This window comes from Ammospiza nelsoni, chromosome 2, assembly GCF_027579445.1.
Source record: "Ammospiza nelsoni isolate bAmmNel1 chromosome 2, bAmmNel1.pri, whole genome shotgun sequence".
NCBI lineage: Eukaryota > Metazoa > Chordata > Aves > Passeriformes > Passerellidae > Ammospiza > Ammospiza nelsoni.
The window spans coordinates 56,877,616-56,889,460 of NC_080634.1; the positions used below are offsets into that span (position 1 = coordinate 56,877,616).

At 43.7% G+C, this 11,845-nt stretch overlaps 1 protein-coding gene across 6 annotated transcripts in view; it reads left to right on the plus strand.

Moving 5' to 3' along the window:
• Positions 1-11,845, plus strand: part of CAB39L (calcium binding protein 39 like) — a 60,821-nt gene extending 48,976 nt beyond the window's left edge. For 5 of the 6 annotated variants that reach the window (XM_059465965.1, XM_059465968.1, XM_059465971.1 and 2 more), the window contains 4 exons: positions 603-662; positions 2,191-2,256; positions 2,750-2,893; positions 9,994-11,845. In XM_059465965.1, the coding sequence (XP_059321948.1) occupies positions 603-662; positions 2,191-2,256; positions 2,750-2,893; positions 9,994-10,173 (450 nt within the window). In that variant the 3' untranslated portion in view covers positions 10,174-11,845. The remainder of the gene's footprint in view (positions 1-602; positions 663-2,190; positions 2,257-2,749; positions 2,894-9,993) is intronic. The other variant, XM_059465970.1, reaches the window with a different exon arrangement.

Sequence of the window (11,845 nt, forward strand, 5' to 3'; positions counted from 1 at the left end):
AGGTCTGCTGCTGCTGCTTTGTGTCAGAAAGCCAACCCCGGGCAGAAAAAGCTCTACAGAAGAGACTCATCTCACCTACCTGAGACTCCTTCCAGGCAAGGGAGTGGAGGTGGAGGGAGCCTGGATGGCTTAGCTGAAGTTGGTGCCTGGCTTTCATTATTAAATAGCTAGGTGGATATACAGTTGAATTCCAATTTTTCTTGTATTCTTGGAGATGAGCAATAGCAGTTCAGGCTTAGCATCATCCCCAGCTCTGGGGTAGCATGTAGGCCAGTTTTGGCTTGGAGACCATAGCTCATCCTCCATAAAGGGCTAATTTTCTTTCTTCCTTTTGCCCATCCTTGTTTAATGTGACTACTGTGCACTATGATCTATCAACAGCAAGAGAAGGTGGGAAGGAAACAGCAATAAAAAGAAAAGGTATAAGAATAGGTCTGTCTTGATTCAGTTAGCATTACATTAATTGAGTTCTATAGTACTAAAGTCCTATAGAAATCATGTTGTAAATGCTTTCTGGTCAAAACTGCTGAAATACATTTGAGAATCAAGAGACAATCACAGGCACTTGCTCTCTCAGCTAACCTTTCTCTGTTCTTCCCCAGGACCTGCTAACGAGACACAAATTGTTGGTGGCAGAATTTCTGGAACAAAATTATGATGTAGTAAGTATCAATGCTGAAAGGCTTTTCAGAAAATCTGTTTACGTTTGGCTGCAAAAAAAAAAAAGCACAGAGGGTTTCATGTTCTGCATAAACTCCTCACATAGAACTGTAAAAGCAAACACTGCTTTGTGCTGGAGCAGAATCCATGCCTGGCATGTGAAATGCAGATGCCCCCTCTGCACACAGCTGGGAACACAGCCAAGGTCTCAGGAGAACTCACAGGTTAAGAGCAAGTTTTATTCCTCGCCGTGTGCATCAGATCTCCTCAAGTGTGAATGGAACTGAAACTTGCAAACAGATCATGGGAGAAAACTTGTGCATGGTTTTAACCAGTTTTGTGATACCCCAGCACTGACAGGGCCATACAGGTGTTATTCACTCTTCTTTGAGAAGAGTTACTGAAAGAAGTTTTAGCATTACTGGAAATTCCCTGTGTCTAAGTGAGGGACTGAGGTCTGAATATTCCTATTATCTTCCCAAGGCAATTAGCCCCTTGGTTTGCTGCTATTTTTCACTTTGATTTTTTGGCTCCCTTTTGGACCAAATGTGGGTCAGAAAAATTCCATTGGATTCAACTAAAATTGGATTGATACAGATCATGGAATTAGACTGTGGGTCACGTTTTTGTGTTACCTGAGGTATTCTTTATTTCGCTGCCAAATGAAAAGACAAATTTCTTTCATTCTGGTTACCATGAAGGTTAAATAAAGAGCAGGCTTATTATTGCTGAGTCACTAATGCAGCTTAGCTGGAGCAAAATATGTGTCTCTGCTAATCTTTTCTCTTAATACTGGAGCACTGCACTGGAACAGTCCCCATTCTACATTTATTTGACATTTTACATTTTTGAGTATCAATTGCCTAAGGAAGTTTTTTTGGGTTTTTGTTTGGGATTTTTTTTTGTGACTATTGGACAACCATGTTGATTTTTCCTGCTTGTTTGGTAGGTAGTCTGACCATATTGCAGCCTTGTCTCTCAGTCTTCCTGACCACAATACCCCCTTGATCCATCCCTGCAAAAACCAGCACACACTTTGCTCCTAGTGACCCTTGCTGAGTAAAGAGCTTTAACGAGTGATGGTGCTGAAAGCAGATGAGGTGGCACCTCCCAAAAGGAGCATTTGGGAGTCCCCGTCGCCATTTTGGGGTGTTGCATTGAGTCACACAGCATGACCATGATATGAGTGAGTGGACGTCATGTGCTGGGCCCACATGTCCTGGCAGCAGTCACCCTTCTGTAAGAGAGGCTGTGCAGGCACTGGCTTACTTGTGTCCCAGTTGGCTCGCACCAGCCCCAGTTCCATCCAGTCCATATGTGGTATTCCCCCTCTGCAGCACTTGGAAGAGGAGTGTTCCTGGGCATTAGTTAATTCCCTGTGCGATAATCAGCCAAGAGGAAAGGCCACAAGAGCTCGGCCTGGCATTGCAGTGAAGTGTTAGAGGGTGGCACTGCTGCAGCAGTGAGAAGGACCAAGAGAAGGAAGGATGGACATTCATCTGATGCATTTGTGTTTTCTTGTTACTCTAGATCTTTGAGGACTATGAAAAACTCCTTCATTCTGAGAATTATGTAACAAAGAGACAGTCTTTGAAGGTAAAGTCTCTCAGCACTTTCCTCCTAATTTTGTACTCTATGTTATGCAGAATATCGAGGTGCATGTATGGCAATGGAGCAGCCATTCTTCTATCAACAGAAGGACTAAGGGCTTGTGATACTCTTCCTGAAAAGCACAGGAGCTCACTGTGTCTTTTCTTTCCTGGGCCTCTGGGGAAGCACTGGGCCATTTCTATGGAACGAGTGCTGTCCCTTCTCCTCTGAGCTTGGATCTGTGCTTTGGTTCAGAACATGGTTACAATGAGCTTGGCAGTAACGTGGCAGTCTCTGTCTGGGACACCAAGTGTGGCATGGCCTGCACATGGAGGCAGAGGGGGCTGTGAATGGAACATGGCAATTAAATGAAGGTCTTTGTCTACACTTGCTTTTGTCCCAGATACTCACACCAGCCCCTGTTACACCCAGTCCAAACACAGGATCTCCCTCTGTAGTATTTAGAAGATGAGCATTATTTTTCTAATTTTGTTTACAGCTTCTTGGTGAACTGATCCTGGACAGACACAACTTCGCCATCATGACGAAATACATCAGCAAACCCGAAAACCTGAAGCTGATGATGAACTTGCTGCGAGATAAAAGCCCCAACATTCAGTTTGAAGCATTCCATGTGTTCAAGGTGAGCCAGTATGAGTTGTAGAGGTGGCAGACTTTCTCTTCTCCTCATAAAAAGATCTTTCAAGGTAGGCAAGAAGAAGTCTGGGAAATTAAGGCAAAGGTTGAGGTTTACAGTCACTTGCAGTGTTTGAGTGTCATAATTGAAAAGAGCCTTCAGGTGAGACCTAAAGCAGCATCATTTTGGTTTAAGCTGGGGGTAGTCAGTCAAGTAGCCATTGCTACACAACCTCTAGGTAGTATCTAGGGGATCTTCTCCCCACTCCTGGATCATTTTACCATGTGATTCTGAATAAAGATTAAAAAAAGCCTTAAAACTCTACCTTATATTAAGAGTAGGTCGTGCTGGTGCTGGGCATCAGTGCAAGCACAATATGCTTTTACAGATATTAGAAAGGTTTAGTAAATCTGAGCTTGAAATGAGTTTTATCCTTCCATCATTTTGCAGTGACATTATTGCAGTTAAAAAATTACCAGGCCCAACCAGTGTCCCTTTTTTCATGGTAATCAATGTTAATAAGTTAGAAGTTTACAATTTTCCTATCAAAAGAGTTCTCTGCTCTGAAACAGAGGGTGAGTCAGATTGTTATGCAAAACTAACTCTAATTTGGAATGAACACGTTAATTTCAAACTATAAATAGAGTTGTTAATGATTATCAGAAGAGGAATTTTGGGCCTCTAAGGATATCCCTTCCCTAAGCTGGCTAAGAAAGATACCAGATAACACCAAATGACTGTGAGAAGAGGTTACAACACCCTCCACAAATTCAGAGTGACCTGTTAAATATTGTACTTTTGCCATTTCTGATTTGGGAAAAAAGCTTTCAGATCTTCAGTGTGGAGACTTAGAGAATGTGCAGCTTCTTCAAAAAGCTTTTAGTTTTGTAAAAGAAAAAAAAAATCTTCAAGGAGGATTAAAAGAAAATTCCTTTCATGAAATAAGTGGCTTGGTAAGCTGTTCCCTTGCTGACTTCCTCCAGTTAGCTGAACCACTGTGAGTAACTTGTACTCCTCCTCCTTATCAGGAGGTGTGTGGCTCCAAGATAAGCAAGCAGTCTGGCTCCAGACACTTGCAGCCTTTGAGATGCCAGTGGAGAGAAGGTATCAGAGGATTTGGGTTTCTTAGCCACTCTGTGAATAAATGCAAGATTTTTATTTATGAAGGACATGAGTTGCTGTTCCTGAATTTTTGAATTAATGATAGGCATGGACTAGGCCTTGGGAAGGCTGATTTCACTTATTTTAGGAGACATTTAAAAGGACTTGGAATAATGTAAAAGGATCCCAGTGTGCAACCATGTCACACATATCTGTTCCTCCTATTCTGCCTTCCCATTTCTCCCTTCCAGTGTGTTGCATCCCATTACCAATTAGAGTGGGGATATTGCAGGCTCATCCTTGCTTGACCACTTGCAGTTGCTGCCATGTGGAAATAATGTTTGGACCTTGGACTGCCAGCAGAACAAGCCATGAGCAACAGTGGTGTTGTGTCTCTTCAGTTCAAAGGGCCAAACTCTGTCCTCACACACCTCTGTGGGTCTTTTCCAGTGGTGCCAGTCAGCAGCACTTCAGGGGGCCAGGGCATTCCCATGGCATTCTTCACACTGCCTCACATGCACAGGGCTCATGGTGAGGAGCTGCAGACTCAGAGCAGAACCTGATCAGCTGGAAATTGCTCATTCACAACCTCCAGCAGCACACTATAGAGTAACTGTAGAGGTGCAGCAGCTCCACTTATAGGATCCCCCTCACTGAGGATCTGGGTTGCCTGGATGCAGCAGCATCCAGCTCCTCCCCAGGGGGAAGGGTCTTTATAGGGTTTGTTACAGGAAATTGCATTGTGAATTAGCTTTGTAGAGAGGGTCAGAGAAGATCTTTTCCCTGATTTCACTTCTTAAATTGAGTTCTAAATTCTTGAGGATTAAAGAATTAGAATTCTAAATTCTACTGAAATCCTTACATATTTAAAGATTGGCTTTGTCTTTAAGTTTTTTTTTTTTTTTTTTGTGCCCAGTTCTGCAGTGTTCCTGACTCCTGTTTCTGGTTTTGTGTCCCTCAGCCCAGTTCTTTTGTCAGCTGTAGAATTCCATGTTAATGTACCTGGATCTTGTCCTCAGCTTCTAATCTCATAAATTTTGAACTGTGCCTGCATTTTAAAATTATGCTTGCAAAATACCTATGCAGTCCTGGCTGAAATTACAGTAGACTAACCACAGTGATTTGGAATGAAAAGTCTGCTGAGAAGTGGATACTTGCTGCTCTGTCTGAGCTGCCAAAAGATTTAGGTTTAAATTACCTGATTTAGATGTTTTACCAGTTAGACACAGTTGAAATGAAAAAGTGTTTGTTTTGTAAGCATCCAGATTGCAACGTTCCCGTGCTCCAGCTGACCCAAAAAAAGGCTTATGACTCTTACTGCCTGAGGCAATTTCTAATTATTGGAGATTTGAAACTGTGAGATAGAGATGAAAGTGATGACCACTTCTAGTGCAAACTTATTTTGGAGGAACATTTTGTGGTTGAAAATGCCAATCCCCCCAAGCTCTGAGAATATTTAATTCACTCGACTTACTGTGAGTGGGAAAATGAAGACAGAGTGCCCACTTGGAGTGCCTTTTTCCATTCTCCACTTAGGAGATGGTTGATCTTCCTCCTAATTCCAGCCCCTTCTCTTCTTTTGCCTGAAAAAAAATGGACCTTCTGCCTTGCAGCAGCATCCTAAAGGTCTGCAGCTGCTTTGTAAAACTGGATGTCCCAGGCAACGTGTGCATAAGGATTACACAGTGTTCAATCATGAGGAAAAGCTAACAGACCTCACCCCTTCCCTCCTCCTTCATAAATAATCTGAGGGGATCACTCAGAGCTGTGGGCTTTGAGAGTTACTGGCTCTTCTCTGTAGTGATTTCAGTGGAGAGATGTTGGTCTCAAGTGCAGACACTTTGGGGATCAAATACTGGGAAGGGCTCTCCAGCTCCTCTGGTGGGTTTGGGATGTGTTCCATTAGTGGAGCTTCCTTCAAGTTTGTCTGTCTGTAGGGCGGGCTGTATCTTTCAGACCTATGTGAATGTGGTGCAGGGATTCCTCTGACCTCACATATTCAAAAACAAAGGATAGGAACAGCTCTCTTAGATTTCACATAAACAATTTGCTGATTTTGAGGAAAACACCCTGTAGCAGTGAGCTGGGATTATATGACTTTCTTGCTCTTAAGGGGACATTTAGCAAGATATATTTTACTGTTTAAATCTAAAAATAGAATGGGTACACTGTGTTTTGTGACCTCAGTTTCATTTTTCCATTCTCTTTCGTGCACATTACGAGCTACCTCCTGCAGCTTGCTTTGCAAACAGCCTCACATAATTTGACCATACTGACAGTCTGCTCTTGGTACAAAGCTGAGGCCGTGTTTATGGGGATGTGTCCTCTCTGTTTCTCAGCTGGATAATCTAAAGGACAAGGATTATTATGTGAAGCATTGTTCTGTAAGCAGCATGAACCTTGTGTGTTCTGTGTGTGCAGTGTCCTGACAGTGACATCGTGCATGACCCCAGAGCAAGTCCTAAAATGCTCAGTCCAGGGCATCCTGTAATTGCTCTTGCTCTGCTCTTGCCCCAGAAGGTTGTAATGCCTGGTTATTAATTGTAAGGAAATAAGGTCAAATTCTCTGGTCAAGTAATTTTGATGTTTGTTTGAAGAAATACATTAAGACTTTTAATGGAGAAGGTAACAACTATTCCACTTTCAATAACTTTATAAGCTTTAGAGTTGATTTTCATTCCAGGTCTTTTGCAAATACTTATGAAATGGAGCTTTCTCTGTTTGGAGACAGCTATATTTAGAGTTGGAATTTTTATATGGGTACTGTCTTTATTTTGGGTCTCTGTCTCTCTCATCCATCTGAATTTAGTGCTCTAGAGCATATATCTTTTCATAATAAAACCACAGGTGAAACCAAGTTCTCTGTGGTTTGATCCAACTTCATTTTAGTTGAAATGTTGCAGATAGCATTAATAATGTTTCTGGTTTTAGGAATTGATCTCCTTCTCTATGCCAATACAGAGTTCTGAATGAGGGGAACCCTTTCTAACATAAAGTCTCGTGGTGGTCCTGCTCCTGGCTCTGTGAAACTGGTCAGTTGATACTGACAGAATTGATTTTGTTTGCTTAGCCAAAGTATTGAATAACATTTCAGGAATTTTCTGGTCCTTGAGCATTCTCTCTTTACTAGTCCCTGTTGACACTGAGCAAGACTGGCAGCTGAGATGATCTTTGTTTGAATGTTCACTTTGCCAGTTTTGCAAGGGGAAGATTGTAATCTATAAATAGTTGAGCAGGAAGATAAACAGGATGTGATGGCTTCTATGAAACTAAGTTATTTATTATTTGCTATGGTAATACCAGTGGTGGGTCCAATATGAAATACTACTTACTAGGTTTACCACCTACCTTCCAGTCCTGTTTGCAGAGCAGAGAGCTTTTACAACAAGAATTATTTATACTTCTTCATTTTGAGAGTCACCCTTCAGAGAAATATTAGGGAGGCCTAATATTCATTGAAGGAAGATGTTCAGCACTTCAAGGCCAGGCCTTCTTTGATGGCTTCCATTTGCATTGTCATCACATGATTTCTGAGCATGTGGGTCTTGCCAGTGTATCTCACAGCTTCTTCTCCTCATCACCCAGGGTGAACTGAACTCCAAAATAAAAATTTCTTATGAAGATCTGTAAATCCCTGCCTGTAGGTTTACATCCTGCTTTTCCCCATGGCAGCTCATCCAGATGACTGGGGGCTTATCATAGTCCAACTCCTGGAAGTATCCAGCTTCCATCACCATGATCACCTGCTGTAGGTCAGCACACAGGGAGCTGCATCCTGGGCCTGCTCCAGCTGAGAGCATGAAGTGCTGCAGCCTCATCCAGAGCCACATGTCCATGCTCAGGAGATCTCAAGATTCGTGTAGATAAAGCAAGAGTGGAAAGCTGTAAAGCACGGCCATATTTACATCCCCAAACCCTTTTTGTCCCAGTCTGAGGGGAACCAATGCATCAATAGCAGTGTATCAAAGTTATTTGCAAAGGAGGAGATGCTGCTTTCAGATGCTGCAGCTGTTGCTGTGAACTGGCCATCCCAGTTCACAGCAACATCCCAGGCAGATGTGCCCCTGGTAGGAGGCTGCCCTGTGAGTACTTTGGGCATTGTGCAGGAAAGGGGCTGCTCAAAAAGGATCCTTGGAGGCTGTTAGTGCTGGACTTGAGAAGTTTTAGGTAGCAAGTGGGAATCATTTAAGATGATAGCTCAGGGAAATTAGACAAGGGCAAGGTGGAGGCCTTTGTGAATAACTGTAGATAGTGTATTGTCACTGGGACCATGGCCTGGACACCAGATCAAGGAAAACTTTGTAGTGCACTTGGGAAGTGTTCACCCAGCATGGCAGAGGTTACAGCTCTTCCTGCACAGCAAAGGGCAAAGTACTTCGAAGCAGGGACTTCTAGGAGAAGCCTGAGGAGGAGGGATCCAGGGGAGACAAAAACATAGACACAGATTAAGATTACTCTAGCATCAGGATGCCAGGGTTTAAGAGCAGATGCTTTGTCTCACCTTTGTGAAATGAAAAAGTACTTCTAGTTTCCTGTTTGGGCAGAAGTTCTCAGTGGGATACTGTTGGTGTGTGTTGAACCCCACTCCTTCCACATGTTCCCCTGATGTGGCACTTTCCCCACCACTTGTATAACATCCTCTGATTTTGGAGTATGAGGCCTAGCGGTGGGTGCAGCCTAAGCCCTGCCCCAGCCTCTACCAGGTGTTGTCTTAGCACAGCCCCCCAGGACAGAGTGTGTGTGATTCTCATCAGGTGTCACAGCTCCTCCCTGAGCAGCTGGATGTGACCCAGGTTTTCCTGTGGGCTCAATCTCAGGGGAGACAAAAGGACCTGCAGAAGAGCCCCAGACCGGGAGCCAGCGGTGGTGCTGCCTGTGCTCAGCAGGACAACATGCCATTCTGTGCTGTCAGCAGATGTTTGTTTTCATTCTGCTTTGGACAGGCTTGGAGGGAAACTGGATGATTTCCAGCTCTGTCCATCCTTAATTTCTTCTCATGGGGCAGAGACTAACTGGAGTTATTTCTGTCGTTGCACAAGCGCTCAGGTGGTGTTTGTTGCCCAGCCATGGAAACCTCGGAGCCAGCCAGATGTGGGAGCTGCTCCCGGGGCGGCCGGGGCGCTGCATGTGTGCTCCCACTGTGAGCCCCACGCCCCACCTGCCCCTCCTGACCCACATCCAGGAAAGAGAGCCCCATCTCTGTGCCATCCCGGGGTCCCTGAAAGAGCCTTTCACTGTTGGCCTTTGCAACCAACCTTAGCTTTGCACTTAACCCAGAGAAAATGTTAAAGGAACGGCACTGTGGCATGAGGGGTCATGTTCAGAGCTGCAGCTTTAGTGATTATAGTAGGAAAAATCAGAGCATTGAAGAAGGCCAGTAAGCCACAGTGCTGGGCTGGCTGTGCCAGGTGAGTATCTGTGTCTCACCTCACCATCCTGCAATGCCACCCTCTTCTGGTCAGCAAGGACTACAAAGGTGCTGGACACACCACAATCCTCCTGCTCCTGCTGCTGTAGGTTTCCATGCTCCCATGAATGGATTAGGCAGAGGGAAGTGAGGCCTCTGACATAATTTTCCAAACCAAAACAAAGCTGGCAAGTCTAATTTTAGGCCTGGTTTAATACGGAAATGATATCAATACTGACACAAAGCTTTTCCGTTCTCCTGATAATTAATTTCTGTGTATTTGTCTTGTGGGTGGGAAGAGGCTAAGGATTGATAGCTCCCTCTCAACAGCTGGATTTACAGTCAAAAGCTTTTATCACCAAAGAGCAAAGTGAAAGGGAAATGATACCACGCACAGGCATAGTTTTGCTTCAGTTTGCTGTGGAACCAACATGTTTGAACTCCTCTCTGCCCTGGAACAAGGTGTGTAGCAGTAGAGGATCTGCCTGTAACTTGTGGGGATGTTGTGACTGATGTTCCTCTATCTCTCTCTCTCTCTCTCTCTCTCTGTCCCCACCCCCTTGCTGTCTCTCTGTGCCTGATTTTGTTTGCATGTTAGGTTTTTGTGGCCAGTCCAAACAAAACACAGCCTATTGTGGAGATCCTGTTGAAAAACCAACCCAAGCTAATTGAGTTTCTGAGCAATTTCCAGAAAGAAAGGACGGACGACGAACAATTCACTGATGAGAAGAACTACCTGATTAAGCAAATCCGAGACTTGAAAAAGCCAACGGCATGAAGGACACCTCTTGTTTTCCACTGTAGGCATTAATCCAGTTGACAAGTTCCTCTGTGTCCCTTAAACACCACAATAGTGCTTGAGAAGGCACAGCAAGTGCCTGGTTTTTATTTTGTCTTTGTTCCTAGATGTCAAGAGTATAGGGGTTTTACATGAGAACTAAAAAACCAAAAAATCTAGAATAATATATTATTTTTAATCAAGATTATAATTATTTATGTCAGTTTAGAATCTCTCTGTAATAGAAGCTGGTTTGACAGAAGTTTTTGTGCTCAAGAAGAATGAACCTCTTTGCTTAACTCTATCAGCAAACTCAAGCACTGGCAAGTGCACAGAGCAGGTCTCCTGAGGACTGTGACATTGTTCCTTCACACCTGTAGTTGTGACTTGGTTCTAGCGCTGCACACACACAAGACTGTGAAAGAGTACATTGGTCTCTGGAGTTAGCTGCACTTATAGGTCAGGTTCTTTAGTCAAAACAATGGAAGATGAAAAAGCAGTAAAGGTCACGTTTTTGCTTCATTTTGTGTTCTTTCATCCTTTCCCCCTACCCCTAGATCAGAGGTTTTCTATTCAGTGCTAGGGAATGGATGGATATATCAGCCATCTGAACTGTTTCTGCCTAACTCCCATTTCCCTGTGTGTGATCTATCTTGTGCTAGAGCACAGGCTTTTCCTACCAGCTCCCTGCAGTCTCATGAGGAGCAGCCCCATGGACAGAGTGCTCACGTGCCCCGTAATGGGAAAAGGCAAGGGCAACACCCCTCCATCAAAGGCCATGCTGTATTGCTGATAAAGTGATCCTAACCTACAGAAACCATCCACGGTCAAGAATACTGGGTGGCAGCCAGAGCTGCTTGGCTGAATTGTGACAAGGGCTGAGCCTCAGCATCAGAGTGAGAGGAGGGTCCCTAGAGTCTTTCCATATAAATTCCAGTCCTGGCTGTGTGAGGCGGGGTTGAGCTAAGTTCAGTAAGGCAATCATGAAAAGGCCTCAGCCAGATTTACTGCGTGGGCTGAGGTCCCTGAGCCTGCAGGTGCTGCCACAGCTGAGAGCATTTACTGGATACTGAGCCTGGGAGGCCACTGAGCAGCAACAGGCACCAAAGGCCACCTGTAGTTTGGCATTTTCTGCCCTTGTTCATCCTGACCTGAATTCAGGTTCAGTGTTAAAGTTGTGGAAGAGGAGGTTGTTGCACCATAAATGTTTTGAGTTTAATAAGCTCTATGGTACAGACTGTTTCCCTGGTGTTTTTGAAGAGTTTTTGGGGTCTTTTGTTTTCTAACAGGAAAATGTTATTCTGATGCTTTAGTAGGAAGTGGAGTTTGAAAGCAGGGAGTGGAAATTTCTTGAATTTTTCTGGACAGCCTAAGTTCTGAGTTTTCCTATTTGCTGTAAGAAAGTTCTCTAGCTAAAACTCTATCTAATGCTTCAGGTAACAGGTGACACTGAATTGTAAAAACAGAACAAGCCCTTTTCTTTCATTAAACTGTTGTATATTGAGGTGAGTGATACTTTAATTTATGTGCTTTAGAAAAGGGAAGAAACAGAATTGATTGTGGTCTTGGTTTTTTTCAGATATCAGACACACACAACAAACGTACATCTTAGTTGCCTGGAATTAAAAAAAAAATTTACAAGCTATTAAAGGCATGATTACTGATCACTCTA